General features: G+C 38.3%; 1 protein-coding gene across 11 annotated transcripts in view; it reads right to left on the bottom strand.

The window, feature by feature from the left end:
- LOC122882838 (plexin-A1-like) overlaps positions 1-23,103 on the bottom strand; it is a 325,344-nt gene that overhangs the window by 148,916 nt on the left and 153,325 nt on the right. For all 11 annotated transcript variants that reach the window (XR_006379472.1, XR_006379471.1, XM_044210659.1 and 8 more), the window contains 3 exons: positions 21,718-21,871; positions 19,041-19,140; positions 9,446-9,560 (listed from right to left, as the gene is read on the bottom strand). Coding sequence is in view for 9 of the 11 variants with exons in the window: in XM_044210659.1 (XP_044066594.1) it covers positions 9,446-9,560; positions 19,041-19,140; positions 21,718-21,871 (369 nt within the window). In the remaining 2 variants the exon portion in view is untranslated. The remainder of the gene's footprint in view (positions 1-9,445; positions 9,561-19,040; positions 19,141-21,717; positions 21,872-23,103) is intronic.

The following is a 23,103-nucleotide window of genomic DNA, read 5'->3' as shown; positions in this document are numbered from 1 at the left end:
ATTGACATATCATCTAAGTTGATTTGGCAAACTAGTTAGCAAACAGTTGCTTATTTACACATCCAGCAGTTTTGGAGCAACATTATCATTCATTAGGAGTTGTGCTTCTGGCCGCATGGTGAATGGTCCAATATTCACCCACTTTTAGCTATGTTTTTGGTCTGTACCAACTCCAAAGGGAAATATCCAGCTCCTTAGCTTCTAAATGCTTCACTATGTTCACCAGCTAGTTGCTAACTGTGTTTGTCTGCCATTTGGTTCTGAGCAGGTAGTGTACAGTGGATTTTTATAGCTTTTTCACTGAAAACAGCTGCCTGATGCATCCAAAAACAATGAACCAAAACAGTAAACTTGTGGGCCAGACAGCTAAACAATGAGCTGAAACGCGATACAAAGCTGAGGCATGATAATTCTCTGTAGGTTCATCACTACGAGTGACTCCTTTCACACTGTGACAGTTTGACATTGTTTTTGAATACATTGTTATCATAATAATATGGATTATTACTACTTTGTATTTTCAACATTCTTCCTGTAACAAATTTTATGAACCACCGAGTGACTGAAATGTCGGGGATTCCTGGGAGTTGGCCGTCCAAGACCATGATCTGTAGTACAATGAATCGGGGCTTGACAAAACCACCTGCCACCTAAAACAGGGAAAAGGCAAAACAAAGTATACATTTTCTAACACTATTTGAGCCATGAATGTATTTGTCCAACAGTTCAACTTAAAGTGTTAGTAAACAATCAAGCTACAGAAAAGATACCGTGCCTACTGGGAAAAGACCCCTACTCCACTGACTCTACAGAGCTCTTCATCACACATGTCTCCTTTAGAATAACATTTCCCTGTGTGGTATCTCTGATGACCAAGTGTGATTGCATGTCTATCTGGATGGTATCAGGTCTGGATGGTCAAAGAGGAGGATGTAGCTGATAAGCATCAGCTAGTGGATCAATAGGAGGATCTAAAAATACACAATCTGTTTGTGAGTGTGTGTGTGTGTGTGTGTGTGTGTGTGTGTGTGTGTGTGTGTGTGTATTTCTGAGGGTGACACAGTAGATACATGACAGATAACGAGATGCTATTCAGGATGGCGTAACTAAAAACCCTGTGTTCTTTTCTTCAGCCTACAGGATCCAAATTTGATGAATTTTGTTTCATCTTGAGAGCGGAAAATGACACAGTGCTTCTTGTCATGTGGGATCCAACCAAAAACAGACTCGCAACCCATTTTAGACCATGACCCAGTGAATAATAAGATATTTCTGTGACCCACCTAAGTATCAGCCAACCTTTCAAGGTCAGAATAAAAGCCCATGATAAATGTACTGACTTCCCCATCATCTGCCGTCATGTATTTGGGTTTATTTCCTTTATTAGTCTTGGGACAAGAGAATGAGTTTCTTGGTTCCAAAGGGCTTAGGTTGGAAAAGTTTAAACAATACACAACAAAGCCAACTTCACAACAAAAGATATCGCAGGATCTAGTATGAAAATTCTCTGGGGCCAAAAACTTTTGAAAGCGATCGCTTCTCTTTGCGAGATTTGTTTCATCTTTTATTCTAGATCCCCTGTGCTTCATTTCAACAAGAAAATTTTTCATCTATTTTGCTCAAATGACCCGAGTTCCTCAGTCGTAGTCTCAGGTGGAAGGAGGGCAGGCACCCCTTCGCACCAGACCAGGAGCTCTTCTGTTCAATAAAAGAGACTTTGAACTGTGTTAGAAGCCTTTTGGAGTGTCCACCCACTCTTCGCAGCCCTTTACTATAGGGGATGTGGAGCCAGACGGGTGGTGCGGTAAAGATAAAACACAGGAAGACTTCACATTGTTATTAACTGAGATTCTGACACCATTGTACGAAGATAAACAATGCCTTAACTTCATTACAGCTTAAGCAGAAGTAATCGAAAAATTCATGAATTTTACCTACTTCTGAAGACTTGAGCAAATGTGATTGTAATACCCTCATCATTTTTAATCAAAGCAACTTATTACCTGTTACTTCACATATCAAGGGGGACCTTCTGTCAAACTCAAAAGGAATTTACACTGCTACTCAACTTCATTAATAACAAAGTCAAACTAAGAATACTGTTCAAAATAGAACCATGACAACATGTGTTACACAGGGAATCTATGAAATGGCTGCTGGTACCTTGCACTTTTTGCACTTGGATAAAGATTGATGGAACAAAGCGTGCTTACATCTAATGTAGAAAAATGGCCATCCCCCATTTTATTTACTCTACCTGTATTATCTGAATCAAATGACTCAACTTGGGCAAGTCAAGTCACTTTTATTCAAATAGCCCAAAGTCACACATCACAAATTTCCTTCAAAGGGCTTTACAATATGTACAGCAAATGGCACCCTCTAATCTTAGACTTGTCAGATTAAATGTTACCTGAATTATACAGCCAATTATACAGTCACAGTGATTATGCTTTGAACTGGTTGAATTTGGAGGATCTTGGGTGTGATTACCTTTCTAAGACTAAGGATGTGTTCAGAGGTTTCTTGCTGAATAATCTGTTTCCTTCTAACAGCCTATAATACATGTTTGCTCCTGTTTGGTGGATTTGTCAAAGGTGAAACCAATTTAACCACAGGGCTAGGTATTGAATATAGACTGTGTATTAAAACTTTACTTTGTCAGGTATTCTTTCCAAATTATTTGATCAGATATGTCCAAATTTAGGTGACTACTTTGCCAAATTCTTTTTAAAAAGTATTGTTTTGGTACAGGAACCAGGAACTGAAACTCATGTATCATACTGACACCAGTATCAAAAACTTCCAAACAAAACCCAGCCTTATACAACCATGGTTAAAATTGAACAGAGCATAATGTATATCAACACTATAGTGTTTCAACAGCCTTCACATCATGGGGCACATCCTATACCAATAAACATGTATTATTATGCATTAATTTGCTTCTATACAGGAAGAAGCAACTGGTACCAACAAGTAGTAACAACAACTATATTATACATGGTATGCCGTCATTTACATTAAAGGGGTATTTCAGCAATTTAGTATTGCCCTTCCATAAAGTTGCAGGACTTATAAGATATAGATTAAAAAAAGAATGTTCAAAATTGAAGCAATAAAGGCTGAGATAGCCTAGCTTTTAGTCCTAGTATGGGTCAAGCTCCCAAAACAGTGGAGTCTATCTTTATAATGCAACTCAATAGTGTCTTTAATAGATCTTTAATAGACCAGGCAGAGCAGTAGGCTGCTGTGACAAGTGAATTGAACTTCATGTAATATCTGCAGAGTAATATTAGTGGAGTGCCACTTTTAAAAGAAAAAAACATGGGGATATATATATATATATATATATATATATATATATATATATATATATATATATATATATATATATATCAAATCTAGTCCTTTGCTTTTGTATATGGTTGATATAGCCTGTTAGCATAGAACAATGGACTGAAGAGCACTGATACCCTGGTTAATTCCCCTGTCCCTCCTCCTCAGTGCACAATTCGCACAGTTTGATGGCCATTAAATGTATCCACTGAGACAGTGAGCATCATCAAAACTCTTTCAAAAATAATTTGCCACATACGATTACTCGTGTGCCTTCAGAGCAACAGTGGAATGAGGGTTTATTAAGCCTTTCGCGTAAGAAAGAAGTCAGGTCAGAGGAGACTCGACACAGTATGTATCATTTCGATTGAAACGCACGAGTGATACAAGTCATCATAGACTGTTCTCTCTCAATATTTTTATACATTCATCAGGAACAGTTTTTTACACAAAAATATTGAATCCGCCCTGATATGTATATGTAGCAATGAGAGAAGCCATGAAGGGAAGCCAAGAATAAGGCAATAAACAATGATGTAAAATGAAAAGTGGCTTAGAATCCTCTGTGACTTACTGTAATCATCAGTGACGAATTTAATATTTCTTATTTATGTTCTGCAGACAAAAGTAAGTAACGATAATCTTAAAGACAAACATACGATGCGATTACATTATTTTCAGCAGCTGAGCTTCCAGGAAAGAAGAAAGTAGGGCAGATAGCATTAACTAAATGACATGGAATTATTAAGTAGATGCTAAAGAGACATGAGGCATGGGTGGTGTCACAACCCTCAAGTATCCTTTCATCTCCTGAATGGTTAAACATCTCTTGCATCCTCCTCCCACTCCATCCACTCCATCCTTCTCCTCCTTACATCAACTTGCCTCCTCCTTCTGTTCAGTCCGTAATTCTTCTTACTTTACCAGCCTTGTTTTTCCTCCCCTTCCTTTGTCTATCTCATTCCTCCTATATGATATCTTCCCCTTACAAATCTTCTAATCTCTCTACTGTCTGTCTCAATTTTTAAATCTTTTCCCCAAGCCTTATTTATTATGTTCAATCAATCCTAATTTCACAAAACTTGTTGAAAATTGGCCTTGAGCAATTTGGACAAATGCACAGCCCAATCTGGCATCTTTCCAGAGTAATGAGACAATTTAAATGAGCTCCCTGACACAAACTTAATTAGAGGCATTTTATCGTGATCTCTGACCTTCCTCTGGAGAGAGAAAACAGTTAATAAAACATCAAGCCATGGTCCCGTGATATCTCTTCCATTTATATTCTGTTTATTAAACTTAAGCTTTGGGGATATTCTAACACAAGTTTTAGAGGCCTTATCAGAGGTAATATAGTAATATGCATTTAATTAACCATGTATTGTTAACTGTGGAACTGAAGGGGCCGGATGTGAGTGCACAAAATTACAGGCTGACTAAAATTTGTTAACGGGAAACCTGCATGATGGAAAGTGTACTCATTTGCAGAAGGCATTTTTTAAAACATTTTTTATGTGCTGTGTGCACATAGTTTCATAAATGAGGCCCCTGGTTGTTTTAGCAAGCTTGCATCTTCTCTAACAACTAGGCCACTGCCACACTCTTCCCCTTATTTTTTATTGTGGATACTCCACCTTTCACTTCTCATCTCATCTGTCTCTCCCCATTAAACACGCCAATGATCAGAGAGGCATCTGGAGATGCATCTTTAAGCTTTAATACACTCTGAATAATTAACACACATGTGCACGCGCGCACACACACACACACACACACACACACACACACACACACACACACAGCTGAGTCTATCAGTGGCAGGCAGCTCCCCCTGCCAGAGAGACCCAGAGGGAGAAGGGAAGCTTGCTCTGTGCCAGCCCCAGAGCCTCCTAGCTGGGCAACTCAGAGCTGTGTACCAGCCTGAGCTCCAGCAACAATGGAAAGACAGCTGTAACTCTGACACCCTTAGCTGAGAGACAAAAAGAGAGAGTGTCTGGCTTCTGCTAATTGACTTGTTGAAGGAATGAGGGAGTGGGTGAACAAGAGGAAAGAGCTCATTGGGTTAGAGATCAAAAATGAAAACCTGTATGGAGATTGCTGGTGAGGTGCATGGCATGCTTTGAGCAGTGATACTATGGGAGTCTGTGTGTAGAAAGGTTGGCTTGTGGCCAATATGCATTCCTGCATGCAGGCGTTTGTGTTTCTTGCAGCAGCAAGGTGACTTGACAGACACGTATGAACATCTAACCAACTCATTCATCATGGTGATTCATCCTCTAATTAGCAGCACGAAGGCTAACGCTGATCCACATATCTATATTAACCTTCTGTTCATCTGGAGCCTAACACAGCCTGATAATGATTATCAATGAGGCTAGGCTACAAAGCCACCAGTTCAATCCCCTGTGCAGCAGCAATACATCATGGACCTACTGTGCTTCACCGAGTGAAAGGTCAGGCTTCTAGGAAGAGGGAGAGAGTGGAAAGATAGAGGAAGGGAAGAAACAAGAGATATGGGATGAATGGTGCAAAAGGGAAGAAAGGGGGAGGGCTAAAAGAGGAAGAAGTAAAGTGAAGGAAGGAAGAAAGAAAAAAAGAAAGAAAGAAAGGAAATCACACTGAGAACAGTCAGAGCTGGTGAGTTGCAGTTTGACATATTGAAAAGGGCAGTGCCTTGATAGTTAAATAAACTGTTTCAGAACAGCTGATGCAGAACAAGCACTGGCTCATAATGAGCACATCTTTTGACAGATTTGGATGACTTCACTCTGAATGAAAACTTAATGAAAACATCCAACCTAAATAAATACCCACTAGAAGCGACACTTTCCTAAAACATGAGTAAATAAATAGAAAAAGCAACTGGCCTACAATCAACACTATCTAACACCTCAATAGTCTTTGTTGCTGGGACAAAAGGAACAAAGTGATGCAGTAACATAACTGCAATCTTCCCCTAACCTTAACCATACTACGGTTGCCATGTGCGTATGTATTGTAGAAACTGAAAATTTTAAAAACGTTGGCATCAGACTTAATGAAACATCGACACTGAACGTAATCTGGCGCAGTACGGTTGGGTAAACGGTAGAAATATGTCATTCATGTTACAAAGCAATCTACCAGGGATGTGTGCTTGCAGAAAGTTGACTGGTGGGTGGGTTGCTAGATTAAATAGCATTGTGCTGTGGCAAAAACTGTGCCACACAACACTGTGTTGTGTTTGCCAGAACCCTTTGCATCAGCCCCTCTACTGTACAAACACAGTAGTCTGAATGAGGCTGCTGCGTTTTTTTCATGCAGCTTTGACTACACTGTTATAACACATATGCAAAATTTACTGTACAAATGAACTTTTGATGTCTGGAAGTCTGGACTGTGCTATCTGCAAGTTCTCCTTGCAGGTAGCACAGTCCAAAGTTACAAATAAAACGTTTTAAATTATTAGAGGTTATAACAAAAAATACCTTGTTAAACAGTAGTTACAAGATCTTTTTTTGTTATAATCCATGTAATTTCCTTGTGTGTTTACCAGTTTTTTGCAGCATCAGTATGTGCACTTCTCATAGTTATGATACTTTCAACAATATCTGATGGCAATATTAGGATATCATCAATAACCAGAAGCTCAGGTCATGACTAATGATGAAAATGTTGTTGCATGGAGTTGTAGCGTTTTACATGCATACAAAAAAAGAAAAAATAAGTCACTTTGTGTCAAAGCTCCCATCTGGGGATGCTACTTGGCAGCCATGTTGTATCTCTGCTGTCAGTCATGTACTGCATTAATTCATTCCTGGGACATGAAATATCCTGAGTAAAAACCAACCCCATGCAAAATGAATGAACGACTTAATTAACAAGTGAGCGAATTGCAATCAATAAATGAATAAGCAGGCACGCTGGTAGTCAGGAAAATAAATGGAAACACACCAGTTTTTCTATTACTTTTTCTGTTGGTTTTTACATTGTCTTATTTTTCCTATTTCCTTGAATTTGAATGAAGTCATTTGAACCAACCCCCGGGCCCAGCGTCGGACCAGTCGGCCCTACCAGCCAAATGCTGGGATTCACTAGAGCAGAGCAAATTTGTTTGTCTCTGTGTTTGTTTCTCTCATTGTTTGTGTTTATACACATTTCTGTTCATGGCCTTCTCAAGTGTTTCTCCGACGCAATTTTCTGCCTGGTCGCCCCTAATGTGCCTCTCTGTTTATCTGCTGTCACAGCACAACTGATTTATATATATTTACATATCCAGGAAGTGACAGCAGGGAATTATATTTACTTTAAGAAGGCAAAAAATATACATTAGTGGTTATCTGTTTACACACAAACTGATTAAAAAGTGTGTTTTTGTAATGTACCTGTGGTACAGATTCACAGATGCTATGTTTTATCAGATTTCATAATTTTATCAGATATGAAGTGAAGTCAGCCTCAAGAAATTTGACGAATGCCTTTGCGAAGATAACCAGTGTAGTGTGAATTCAATCACTTTGGCAACCTACTGCTAATGACACAGGGGGAAACTTTTTCAGGCAGCGGAGATGGGCAATATTGCTTTCAGCAGGGGCTACGAACTGGCAAATTGGAACAAAATCAAGGCTAGAGGAGATAAATGTGTGACGACAAAACTACTGCTTTTGGCTTAAGTGCGCATATTCGTTACTTCAAAATGTTACCTATTCAATGACAGAGAGAGAACATGAGGATACATCAAAACACGTGAATCCATCGCAAAAGACCAAAGCTGTCTCTTCACTGTCTGCTGTTTTCATAACAATAGTCCATGTACGGATGTGGTGGTGGCATTGGTGTGTGTGTGTGTGTGTGTGTGTGTGTGTCTATCAAAATTCAGTGAAACCCCCCTGACTGTGTCTTTGTAACCATGGCAACACCTGCACCAAAAAGACAGAGTACATCAGAAGAAAAAATAGGAAAGAACAAAAAATTAAAGGCTGAATTGGTGTGGTTCTCCAAACAAGGTGAGGATGGATGTCAGCCTGGTGCGTTGACAGGAGGGTGTAACATGTGATGACAGAGTGTGTGGAGTCAAGTGTTATCCCCCTCCCTCCCCCCTTTTCTCCCTCTCGGACATGCACACACACACACACACACACACATATACAAAATGCCCTCAAATTGCTGTCCCATTTGTACACTTTAACAATATAATACACACATACCTCACTCCCTTGGCATATTTGACAGTCACCCATACACATGGACACACACAATGTCTTAAGTAAAGACAATGGTCAAAAATAACAGTCTAAGTTTAAGTCTAAGTTTTTTCTGATCATATAGTCTCAACATCTCAGGCTTTTTGCAAAGAAAGATGGAGTGACTGAAAAAAGTAACAAGAAAGTACAGACAACAAAAGGCTGGATGAGAGAGGAGCAAGAGGAACAGCTTGCATTTGTGTCCATGCAACATACAAAAAGTTAATCAGATAGGATAAAATCAGATTTTTCACCTGTGTGAAAAAGAAAAATGCTTACTTTGTATAGACGTAATAGTGATTTTAAACTTCTGCCTGAAATAGAGACAAAGCTGAAGTGAAGGTGGTTGGGTGTTTAGTGCAACTTTCTGAAGATAAAAAAGTTTATTTGTGTTTGTCAGTGAGAATTTCTGGGTTTGTGTTAAAGACAGCGAGAATTACAGACTTAGACTAAAACAGAAGGACTGTGAAAGCAAGTCAGCTCATGGATAGATGAGGGTTTTCATGCAAATTAACATTTGGGACGGTAGCGCGCACTCCATTTGCATACTCATTCACCCCGACTTGTTTATAAGTGAATAAATCCAGTGCTGCTTGGAGTACAACAGCTGCTGCTGGGCCACTCACAGCAGCACTCATTCATACACACACTCAAATGGTGTACAGGTCCCAGCTGCACCCTTGGCATTACTATGCCACTATACATTATTGTCTGTGCACATGCATACTTGTAAATGTATTCATGTGTTGCTTTGTATGTCTGTGCTTCTGAATCTGCATTTCTTTGTGTGTAAGTGTTTGCGAGAGTATGTTTAGGAACATGTGCTCATGGATGTTTGTGTGTGCTTTTGTGTGTTTTGTATGTGTGCTTGCTCAAACCCTCACCTCCGAGGTGTTGACTCGTCCCTCCTGGAAGGAGCAGTCGCTGGCATCCTGCGTGCACATGTGGCGATATTTGCACCAGTGGCAGGGGAAGTTTCCATTAACACAAGATAGGCACCTGGAGTGAGTGAGAATGTAAGAGACAGAGGAAAGAAAGTAAAGGGGGTTACCATTTTTAAAGCAGTAATCACCAAAAATCATTTTAAATTTAATTTTCATTTGTGTGTGTGTGACGTCTTTTTCCTCAAATTTTCTGTTGACGAGTGTCCACTTCCTTTTTTCTTTTTTGGTCAGCCATTGAGGCTACAGTGTATTGCTCCTCATACCAACTACCCTGTTTTTCTTTTTATTCCAAAGAAACTAGCGCTAGACCGATAAACATACTTGGTCGATATTAGCTTATTTTGCATTATATCCTTATTGGTGTCTTTGCCGGCCAATCAAGATTGTTTGCTTATGTCATGTGTTTGTGTTAAAAAAATACTAAGAAAAGAAATCGGCCAATCGTTTTATGTCATATTGAAATTTTTAAACTCGGAAATATTCATATCAGTATTGGCCTCAAAAATCCAGTATAGGTCAGGCTATAAAAGAAACCAAGATGAAATAGCAAGAAACTATAATATACCAAGTGTCAAAAACCACAAATATATAAGCTTTCATGACATCTGGAAATATTGAAAATAATGCAATTTTGCCATTAAGATTCTTAAATACACAAAGAAAAAGGTCAACTTTCCAATCCTATTCTCCCTTCTTACATTTGTAGCTATAATTTTGGACTTCTTGGACATCCTAGAAGTCAGTTTACTACACAAAACAAATAACTAAATACATTTCATCAATACAGCATGAAGCTGAAAACATCCATGTGTTGGGCATTACTATTATTTAATGTCAACCACAATAAATGCTTTCATCTGAGAACTAATTTTACAAAAATGTAATGTGAAGCAACATTAGGAGAAAAACCAAACATTATCAAGATTCTTGATAATGTTTGGTTTTTCTTGATTCAAGAATAACATTTTTGTTAAAAGGAAAAACTTTGATGCAAATTTGAGAAAATTCTTCTGAAAGTTGCTATTTTCATTCATAACTTCTAAATTACTCATTATAATTACCATAAAAATACACTGATGGAAACCAGGCTACTATGACCTGAATTCATCATAGATTAGGTACGATATGCTCAGGCAGAACTGTTGCCAAGTAAAATGAAGGTGTGAGGTGGAAACACAGACCAAAAGAAAACCTTCAACGTGGGACACACATCACACACTGACAAGCCAAGCGTGGACATGCATCAACACAGTCAAGCAACATCAAATGTTCACCAAATCTCCAGAAATCACGTTGGAATATAGTGTAACTGTGGCCTCATGCAATAAGACTTTATTCCAGCTGTCACTGAGGCCAAGGCAGATGCTGAATACAGTCAAGAGAGAGCAGGAGAGAATCCTTGGCGATCCACTCCTCCCTTCTTACTCTCCATGCTTGGAGGCTTACAGTGAACTAAGCTGGCAGACCAAGATAAGCCTGTTTTTATATAACACTTGTTTTTTCTTGTTTTTTTCTTCAGTGTTGAGGAAGCAAAATGAATATATGCACATTCAAACATGGATTACCACACAAAAACAAGGCTATCATAGCTACCAGAAAAAATAAAAACAATGGAAAGGAAGGTTGTACAAAACACAAAAGTTAGTTTAGGTTTTTACTTTACATTTAATATGATAAGTTAAATTAACAGTTGTTCAATAGATGTTCAATTTAGCAATGCTTTGTTTTCATGATTAAAAGCAAGAAATAAATCTTAGTAATGGAACACATACATTCTTTTCTAAATTCACCCCTGTCAACATGTTCTGTAGGAACAACACTTTATTTGTTTTGTTCAAAGTCTCTGCTTTTTCCCTCAAGTGTTTTCATATCAGCGCTGTATCAAAATGCACTCCACTTCTTCTTTATCTTTATTGTCATATTATTGTCATTCTAATGCAGGAGGTCTTTGCTAGCTGAGAAACCACTTAATTTTGAAAGTTTGTTGCAAAATGATGAAAACAAGTTAAAAGTTAAACTATAATTATAGAGACTGACAGTAGCTCTAAAAAAACCCCCTGATATTCTCTTTCAACTAAAACAAGTCCTGGCTTTGTAGTCTTTACACCACTTCTGAACTAAATTTCATTTAACTGGCTTTAGGAAAGCGAGCTCTGATTACATGTTATGTCAGTCCTCTCTCCCATATGCTATCACTGTACTCAATCAGGCCTCCTACAACTCAACCCCCACACACCCACAGTCTCTGCTTGCCAACTCACATCCATTCCAGGAACTGACTGGGACCCTGTGGGGTCCATTGTATACAGTATATCCATCATCCAATTATCACTCTCCAGATATATTTTCACAGTGTTGCATTTCACGGCTGACTGTATGCCATGTTAATATTGTACTTTGTAGTGCTCATTCTACTAATGCTACATTCTACTAAATGTCTTTGCTAGCTAGTCTTTGCTTATATTTTGTGTACATATCTGTACACTAAATATAAGCTGCAGCAAACAGGCTGTTAGCTTAGCTTAGCATAAAGACTGGAAGCAGGGGGAAAGCAGCTAGCCTGACTCGTTCCTAAGGTAAAAAAATATGCCTACCAGCACCTCTAAAGATCACAAATTAACACATGATATTCCATTAATTTAATCCATACAAAAACAAATGAAAAAATGTAATGTTGTGGTTTTACAAGGTGTTATGTGCATTATGTGAGTGGTATCTCTCGGCAAGAAAGCGACTAACTGTATTTCCCAAAATCTCAAACTATTCCTTTATTGTTAATATAAAAAACATATTGATTAGTGAAGCCGTAAGAAAGGCATGAAGTTAACTTCTTGAGAAACTATTCTCTTTAAATGTAATGTTTCTCATGTAATGTGAAAGGGGTTGCTCGCAGTGACAAACCCTAAGAGAATTTGGGACTCTATAGACTTTTAAAGCCTTTTTTTAAAATCTTGTTTTGGTTTTATGCCACTTTTCACTGTATGCTCGCTCCCCAGCACCAAATGGCGGACACAGTTAGCTTAAGGACCAGATATTTTTCTCATGAGTTGGTGGAGAACTAAACAAAAGAAAGAAAAGAAACTTAATATTAGGTCAGGTAGCCAGAATTATCACTCCAAATGGATGCTAATGTTACTTTTTTTCTGCTGGGTGTGTAATTAGGCAGTTGTTTGCTAGCATTAACCATAACAATTTTAAGGCAACATGATGACAAGGCTGCATGTGTTTCAGTTTGTTTTAGAATTTGGCCCCCCAGAGGCCAAAAATGTATTCAGTTTTCAAGCTGCATGATATTTCTCTGTTACTGGAAATCTCTTTTTAAGTGAAAATTACGGATTATAGTAAAATCTAGCTATGCTGAGCACATTATTGTACTGTACAATGCCTAAATCCATACAGCCATGTTGGTATAGTGTGACATTCATTTCACAGTACATTACTTTAAACACACAAATGTACATGTTGCTACCTTATCAGTGACAAATAATGCACTCCAAAGATTCAGTCTATATCCAGTTCATACATATTGCTATCTGGCCTTTCCTTGAAAAAAAAAACTGGTTTTGTCACGGAAAGAGCTCCACCTAAAGAAATGCAAACTTTTTAACAGTAAAGTCAAAGGAAAAATAAATCACAACGCCACCTTCACTGTTTGACTGACAAGTGATCTCTGACAAGTCTAGTACAAAAACACCACATTAATGAGCCACCACGGGGGTTTAAAACCGGGTCCTCCAAACTGAAGGACAATTGCTCAGCTCACAATGCCATCCTGCTGCCAGAAAGACTGACTTTAAATTGGATTTCAGTCTAATCCTTGCTCTGTCTTTGTCCCTCTGTCCTTGGTTTATTCAGATTTTCAAGGGTTAACTCCTAAATCGCCTTTATTGGAGTGACAGAGTGATAGGGGCTTCATATAGCCAGTGATAAGCTAGTGAGACTAGACTGCAGCGTGAGGTTTATAATCGATGCCAGTGGATTTCCATGGGGAGTAGGGTGGACTTAGGTTGTGCTAACAGTCTGATGTTTGTTAGCAGAGCTGGTGAGCCACTTTCTCCTCAATACTAACCCCGGGGTGTATCGATTTCTTACTACAGGGACGTGTGCGTACACATTCACAAGCATGTGTATGCACGCTCATGACTGCAATAATACACACTCCCAGACTGAGACACACTTATACACACAAGCTGTCACACGTGTTGACATCTTAGCATTCCTCTTGGTCACCTGGGCAGTGGAGACTTGTCCTACAGTAGAGCTGTCAATGCCTGGACAACTGGCTTGGGTAAGTGGCTGCGCTGCTGCAATGTAGTCAATAAAATCCCCTGCTATTTAACAAGGCCTAGCAACAGAGCCGAGTCAAACGTCTTTTCATCTTCTCAGAGCTTTTGTTCTAGCGAGGTTGGATCGATGGAGCAAAGCTGTTGATATGCGGGAATGGCCCAGCACAAACGTATATGAAAGGAGTGAATGATCATATGCTCATTTAATTCTGGTCAATGTGGATAAAGTCACAGATAAAGCTGCAACTCTTTTCTAATTAGGAGGTTAGTCTTTGATTTTAGTCTGTGACCCATTTTGAGGCAAAAAGCATAAAGCTTTAATAGCCTAATAAGTACCTGAACCAATTATAGGCATGTGATTCTGATTAAAATCTTTAACATCATATACCCCATATATCTTTCATGTGGACAGTGTTTAGAAGACAGGTAAGACAGGCTGTGCTATGTAATCTATAAAAAGGCCTTTTTGTGTTTTATCCAATAAAGTAATAAAAAAGCAATAAAATGATGCATACATCATTAAGTTAACCAGCATAGGAACCTAATGAGAAGTTTAGATTCTAAACAGGGGACTCAGACTCATTAGAGATTATATAAGATAATATTGCATCTTGTCACGGCTATGTCCAAAAGCAGTAAGTCTGTGAGTCTCAACCCAACCAACAATTAAAACTGTCACACTTACTGAAAATTGGACCAACAACTGTTGCCAGAAAAATATACCCTAACCTTTCCTGGGGGCCGGATTGTGGGCTGGTCCCCTCCCTTGAGTGCTTCTTTTCACTGTATAGATTTCAGCCCTTTCATATTGTAGTGGTCATGGTGGCCTAAGGCTGAGGCGCTAACCTTTTAGATGTGTGGGAAGCATTATTCCTGACACAATGGCCACAATCTCAATCTCATTCACTAGCACTCTGCTTTATATCTATCTTTCCCTCTTCACGCCTCCTTGGCAGTTGTCTTTTCCCTCACCAGCTCTCAGGGAATGTGAGTTTTTATCCTTGTCCCACTCTTCTGTCCAGCGCACTCTCATTTATTTCTCTGCCTCTCTTTAAAGATGCATTATTCCTCCTCCTGCATGCTCAATTAAACTATTCCAAACCTCTTTTTATGCAAATTTCTAATATTGTAACAGTGCATGTAAATAGCTTGCAGCATAATTTGCTGTGCCAAGTATGTGCCTTCTTTCTGTGCGTGCATATGTTTATGTGTGTTTGTTTGAGAAAGTATAAGGCTGGCGATGCCGGTGCTGCATCCACCTTTGAGCATGTGGAGCAAGGCTTGCTTGCAAGCTACTCTGCTCGTGCATCTGTGCTGATACTGTATGTCTGCTGTTGTGAGTCTGTGTTACACTTTCACTTGCCCACCACACCCATGAGAAGAACTCCATTATCTGCCGCTGAATGCCGCGGCTCCTGTGCCAAGCTTCCGACAGGCAGGGTCAAAGATCCAGAGGTGAAAGGTGACGAGGGAGAGGTGTATAATATGTGGGTATATGTTACAGCTGCTGCGGTAATAACTGCACTGTAGTTTTACAGTCCTGCAGAGTCCTGAGGGGGCCAGCAAAGCCAACATCAAAGGCATAAAAAGCAGCACGCCTGTTTATTCAGCAAAGAGAGGAGGGCTAGGTGGGCTGGTTAATCAGAGGTCTGGAGCATAAACACACACACACACACACACACACACACACACACATACGAGAAAACACTTCCTGCATGCACACAAATAGCCATAAATAATAAACACTACAGTGCAGTTAGTTTGTGAATTAAAGAGCCTACAGGATGTGTCAAAGAACGAACAGAAAACTCCACACACTCACACACACGTGTTCACACACACACACACACACACACACACAAAATGAATCAAAGCCATTGAACTAGGCCTGGAGGCCCTGAGAAGTGGCCCAGGTGAGCTCTCTCTGTCCAAGCCCACTCCATTATGACAATCTCCACACAGGCACAGGCTAGAGCTAATTAACGGTCTATTACTATGCAGATATATGCAGGGCCAAGAGCAGAGCACATGCAATAAATAGGCTTGATGAACAAGAGAGGGGTAAGAAAAAGGCAGTGGGTAGAGAAGGCTAAGAGGGGCCAGGGCCGGGGCCGGGGGAGGAAGAGACGGGTAAAGAGACGGATGGGAGAAGAGAAAGTAATAGGGCAGACAAGAGAAAAGTGGGAAAGCAGGAAAGGAAAATAGGGCCGGTGGCATGAAAGAGAACAAAAGCAGGACAAGTGCACTTTACACTCCTTATTAATAGTTGCTTATAGTGCTGGGGACCCAGGATTTAAGGTTATTTTCATAATTAGTATTTTTGAGTTTTTAACTCTTTTCAGTCGTAGAAAAGGTTTCAGTCGTAGTCATCTGGACACTGTTTTCAGAATCAAGATGCGTTTGGCTCCCATCCGGAAGTCATTCTCAATTGTGAGATGACTTTGATTGAGAATGACTTCCGGATGGGAGCCAAACGTCTTGATTCTGAAAACAGTGTCCAGATGACTACGACTGAAACCGTTTCTACGATAGAACACTCCTGGACGATTGAGGGACTACACCGTCTTAACTCTTTTCAGTGTTTTGACCCAGGAACTTTTCCAGCCATCAAGCCTTTACCTTTATAAGAAATGAGGGACTGCATTTTGAACAGAGGAACCAGACTCTAATCTAATTTAGCTCTTTGGCCATTGTTTATCAAATACATTTTTGGTCTATTTTGCTAATCTTTATGGTTCTGCGGATGCATTACAAATGCAAACATGAACTGAAATATGAACGCACAAAAGATACTTTGGAGACAGAGTTGAGTCCTTAGTTTTTGGTACTATTTTGCCGAAAAGGGACTTTTCCCTTCTGTTTTGGTCTTCCTTATGTCCTGACATTCTGAAGAAAAAAGAACAAATGGACAGCACAGTGCATCAAATTCAGGTGTAAATGGACGAACAATACACTATGTCCAATCAACAGGTGGCATTTGGTCCACGTACAGGAATTTTCAGGATACTCTTATCCTTAGTTTAGGATATTTAAATTATGTAAACATTAGGGTAGAAAGTAATGCTGTCATCAATCTATGCTTGGCAAGAGAAAGAGAAATCCACTATGCCACAGATGCATTTTCGTTTCAGGTGTATCAACACAAAGTGTAGATACCTAAATGCAATAGGTGAGTCTCTGCCAGGTGGAAGAAACTAGAGTGAGAGAGAGAGTGTGTGTAACTCTGAGCAGTGAATTCCACTCAGGGACTTCAGATGAGCAGCCAAGAGTCATTTAGGGAATGACATTTTATTTATTTTCATTTAACCTTTATTTAACAAGGCAGGTCAATTAAGAACACATTCTTCATTCATTATCAGGTCGATCTTACGGCTGCCTCTCTTTCTTCTCTCCCCCTCCTCTCTTTGTGTAAGTTCAACTGAAAATTTTCACTGGCATTAAAAGACAAAATCAAAATTAAGGCTGTTAAATTTTAGGAAAACATCTAATTGTATTTTTTCTGACTAATAATTTTGTAATTGCAATACCTACCTTTACAAATTTTGATATCTGACTGTTGACCACTAGTGATACTGTTGACAGCTCTGCCTTTTAGCTGCTTACTTACTGTCATATTTACAAGGGTTTACAAGAGTTGTCAGCATTCTATAGCCTACATAAATATTTTGTGTAATTACAGGTAAATTTAGATGCATATTAAGATGATAGGAACTTGAATAGTATGCTAATGATAAAGCTAGTTAGCTTGAATCACTTACATTTTAGCTTAATTTTGTAAAAATGTTTTTAATCTTTTAAACGTCTAGTATACAAATTGCTGCATAATGACATCATTATCATCATAAATATGCTAATTAGCTAATTTATTAACTTCTAGCTGTGAGTCTTTTCTGTCAGTCTGTGAAGCTAACGTTAGCTTCACAGAAAAGCAAATATGCTTCAAATAAAAGGCTGCTTCATAGCCCTGAATCCTAGAGGTGCTATTTCAAAGTTTGAAGGCAAAAAATGATATGATATGCTTAAAAAACTGTAAGATTTTGACCGCTGTCTGCTACCTGCAAGCTGTTGGTCACTTCCACTCAAAAATTACCAAGTTAGCTGCTAATGTTTCTCTAAAGACTCCCCACAGTTCACTCTCCAACATTTCAAACATCAAAATAACACAGAGTAATATTTCTTTTAAAAACAAAAAACAAATATTTGGCAGAGTATTAACAGTATTGCACCAGCGTGCAGAGAGCCGATAACATTAAACAAACACCAGCAGTTTCAGTTTATAGTTTGGCGACCTCATGTTATTAATGTTAATTAGCTACAGCTGACAGTTTTCCTTACAGCCAACAAAATTGACAGTCAACAACTTAAACAACTTTCAACTCTACAGCTCTTTAAGATATTATACTGTATTTTTTATTAAGATCTTGGCTCTTACAAATTGAAAATTGCAGTTTTGATAGAAAATTATGAATTGTTCAGCTCTATCAACTCAATACAAATAATATTTCATCAACTCAAAAAAGACTATAGATTATGCTTAAGTACCATTCATAACAATTGAAATGTGCAATTGAAATGATGATAGGAACTTAAATATAGAATAGTGTATATAAAGATTGTGTACGTAGTCTCTACAGTGTCTCTCTCCTTCCCCACTCTTCTTTCTTAAATAAGAGACTCTAATAAGAGGCTTATGTATATAAAACAAAAACATGAAAAAACTGTTCTCAAACCAGTGCTGAAAAGCCAATCAGTATTTACTTAAATTAGGGATAATTAATTTCCAAGAAACACGACTGACTTTTTAGCCACCCAAGCTTGGCTGCCCTTCTAGGTCTTGCATGGTTCAAACAAATCGATTTATTATTTCACTCACCAGTAGTCCCTTCATAGCTTGAGAGTTAATCAACTAATTGATTGGTAAAAAGCTTGAACACATTGAATAATGACTTAGCAGAGGTGGCCCGCTGTTCTCTCCATTCTCCATTATAGAAGTCATTTGCACTGTTGCTTTTGGTAAAGAACCACAGTCACCGCCCTACTGATGACAGACTTTGCACCAGTCTGTATCTTGCTGGCTGTGTGATATCATTGTATATTTGAAATAGCATTCAGGCTATTTAACTTGAAAAAACTTATGGCATATGCAAAGATAATTTTTCTTTCTGCTTTCTTACACTACTAATTCTGCTCCATTCATACTTAGTAACAAACTCTTCATTTTGAAAAAAAAAACAAAACCAACAACTTACGATTGGTGGACGCTGCAGTTGTAGAAGACCAAGTTCACGCTGGCAAACTTCTTCCCCGTCTCCTTCGACTTCAGATACAACTTTATTACACGTTGGTCACCTACAAGGAGTCACAAAACATCATATTACCAGTGCTTTTTTTTCTTTCAACATCATTCCTATATTTCTATAGTGTAATATGATAACTGTATTGGTAGAAAAGTTACCAGGTGGAGGAAACGGTTCAGCTGTCCATATACATTTATGGGTTTTGTACAGTTAGTTTGTGATCATCATTTCTTTCTGATAATCACAGAGAAATGGGTGCAGTTAAAGTGCAGAATGACTCATGTTTCACACAGTTGAATTAACAGGCTGAATGAAACAAGCAATTTATATTTGTGCAGCATAACAAAACTGCTCAACCCGAAAAGCCCGGAATGAAGAAAAGTCATCTTCTCTCCAAACCAAAAGTTTGTTAAGGGTACGAAATGTCAGTAAACTTTTTTTCAGAAAGTGCTCCCAGTGAATCTAACAAAGCATGTCCAGGTTTACAACTGTAGTAGCAGGACTAATTTACTGGGACAGATATATGAAGCCCATAAGTGTTCAATATATGTAATTATAAAATAAATATATGAATAAACTTTTTTCACTTTTCAGTCAATCACGTCCCCTGCCTTAAGCAAGCAAGATTTTGCCAGTTAGTGTTAGGTAAAGCAACAACATCAAAGTAATTCTTAATCAACTATCTAGTTGCTAATGTAAATTAACACAGACACAGAATCCTCATCTCCTCACAGTCATTTTTATTTATCTTAACAAGGCTGCATATGCTACCTACCTTGCAGGGTAACAAGTTGGCTAGGTAAGGCTTAAGCGTTAAAGAGGTTTAGTTACTGTGTCTGAGTACTGTGTTTAATTACAGCAGCAGCTTTTAGTTGGTTCATTCAGAATAACTTTAGTATTGTTGTTGCTATAACTAACAGGAGCTAATTGGCTAAATTTACTGTAGCAGTTGTTGAATTTGCTAGAGAAACAGGGGCAGGGCTTCAGATTAAATCTTTACATTGGTGGCACTGGTGTGCCTAATTTTTTCATTTAGGTGCACCAGCACATAATTTTGGTGCAGCCAGTAATACATTTTAACTGTTACCTTTTTTTTTGTCAATTCGCATACACATTGGTAATTTGTTAACACATTATGTAAATGATTGGAAACAGGAATGAAAGTGCAGATAAATGTTTTTTTAATGGACTTAAATTTAGTAAAAGGCAGCTCTTCTTTGGCTATATTAAGAGCAGTGTTTTATTATGTTATCATTTTTGACTCCTAATTGCTTTGGTTTGCTGCTGCCTAGCACTGAAACGCTGTGGGAAGGGGGGCTGCTCTGCCAGCCACACACCTGTCACGGCACAGGATGTGTTTATTGGAGATAGTGTTTTTTTAACATTACAATTCGGAACGTCGATGCTCCGACAGCAAAAGCACTGTAGTGGTGCACGGATCGCAGTTATATCCGCGGGGCCTGCGGATAATCTGCAGATCGGGTGGGCCAGGTCAGAAAAATGAACATTCTGATTAATAACAGATGGGTTGCGGGTGGGTGAAGCCTCTCTCCATTAAGAGAGACGCTGTGCGCATTTATGCACAAGGCACGACAGGGTAACTTTATTGATAATTTAAATCTCCTGACATTACAGGATCGGTCAGGTTCTTCTACACATCCAAAATGTCACACACACAGTACAGGTTCATACAGTGAAACTGAGTGAAGTGAGTAAAGCAGCAGTCATCCTGATAAATCCTGAACTCCATCACAGCTGTCTAAAAATGTATTTCAGAAGCTAAAAGTTTAATTCTGTTTCCTCTGGAGAGTTTCCTCTGTCCTGTCAAGTTTATAACTACAATTTTTAGTTTTGCTCCTTAAATGTCCCACGATATTTGCTGTGACATTACTGCACGCATGGACACATTTAAAATGACTGACAGCAGCCTCTCTGATCATTAAAGTAAATCGTTAAAAAAAACATCATCAATACAACACACAATAAAAAAAATCACCTGGAAAGTTGCGCTGCTCGACATAATTTCAACTGCAATATAGCCTACAGGGACTGGTAGAGGTGGAGTGAAATGTCCATGCCGGTGCGCATCTCTAAATCGGCAAAAATAATTTGTTCGGGTGGGTGGCAGGTGGATGATTTATGCGTACATGAGGATTCGGATCACGTCAAAGCTGATCCACACATTACCAATGCACACCCAGATGGTGTTTGTTAAAAAATATTTTTACTTTTTAATACATAATTTTTGCAATCAGACCTGCTAACTTTCAGGCGCACCAGTGAAAATGAATGATGAAATAACATTCCATAATAATGACTTGACTTTTAATCATTTCTTAAATTAGTCACAAACTCTTGCTTCATTCATATATTTTACACAATTTATTCCTATCATTATTTATTTCATAATGTCTTTTTTTATTCATTTTAATAAAAACACTTTGGTCTTACATACAGATATTGCTGGTTTTGGATTTTTTTGAAATAAACATTTTCCACCAGGTAGCCACAAGAGAGCAAAATTGAGAGAATACAAGTCAGAAGTATGGAACTTCACACCATAATTCTATGATTCCACACCTTACGGACACCCTGTACTTTTGTAATGCTAGGATATTTATTTGTTTACCCTGGTCTCGTGTGATGGGGGCCACCTCTTTTGTAGAGGGGGAAAGGCAGAAGATCCGTCCTCCGTAGATGCGTCCTTCTGTCTCTACATAGTCCTCAAAGGAGCAGTTCACTCCAGCAGATAGACTGGGCACATTCTGCATCTGAAGTACCAACTAAGAGAAGGAAAGAAAGCAGAAAGGTGAGGGACAACATAAACTCAAAATTGAGTTCTACTGCCTCAAAGCAGAAAATGCTATTCAGATATGTGGCTTAAAGAGCAACTTGCAGGTTGAATTTTTTTACTAAATATATACTACACTCTAAAAAAATGCTCTTTTTCAACAATGCGTCATATTCTGTAACAAAAGCGTTAGCTATTATTAGCTATCATCAGACCAAACCTAACCGGGGCATCTGGGGATCTTCGCCCAGAAAATTGTTAATTTCAGAGACTGTTTTCCTGCATTCTAGTGAATTTCTGGAGTAATTTTGTTGCTGGAATGTGGAGTCAGGAAGACAGGGGGGCACTGTCTTTTTGTTGACATGTATTGTTAATGGATGCTCTAGGTGCTATAGCATATGCTATATACATATACATATAAACATATACACATACACACACACATATATACATACATATATCATCTTAGGGAACATCAAGACTTTTGGTAAAATACAAAAATACAAAAATTTAACTTTTCGGAAGGTGTGTGTACCTTAAAAAGGCAGTTCATGCTCGAAAAACCTCCAATGTGGTTGAATTACAACAATGTATATATATATATATATATATATATATATATATATATATATATATATATATATATATATATATATTTTTACACTGTCAATAGTTTTATCAAGATCGCTGTAAATTAATATGGTAGCTTTTGTTTATGTTTCAAGTCCAGTGTCTAGTACTCTTTATTAAGAAGAGTACATTATGATTATACCTTCTCACTGTAATTTAAAATACATTTTTCTTTTCTTTTTTACTCCCTAAAAAATATAAAAATAAAAAAAACATTGTATAGCATCATCTCATTAATTTAATGGCTTATATAGGAACATAATCCTTCCTTCTTACTTTCATGTATTCATACTTAACTCTTACATTTTAAGATGGTAAAAGACATCATTTAATCAATGACAGAATTCATCAAACTTGCTGACGCTTAATTTTTAAAAATCTTCTATCGCAAAACTACCAGTAACGTTACCACTCTAGTCACAAACTGTCTGCGACTCACAGCACGAGAGTGAGTCCACTTGATAACTATACCAGCGTACGCTGGTGTTGCATCAGTTGCACTGCAACATATCAGTTCTAAATTGCTTTTTCACTGCTTGACAAAATGGACATGTGGTGTGAAAGCGTGTGAAAAGTGTCAGTTGTGCGAGTCTC

Source organism: Siniperca chuatsi, linkage group LG10, assembly GCF_020085105.1.
Source record: "Siniperca chuatsi isolate FFG_IHB_CAS linkage group LG10, ASM2008510v1, whole genome shotgun sequence".
NCBI lineage: Eukaryota > Metazoa > Chordata > Actinopteri > Centrarchiformes > Sinipercidae > Siniperca > Siniperca chuatsi.
This window is presented reverse-complemented; position numbering and strand designations above follow the sequence as displayed.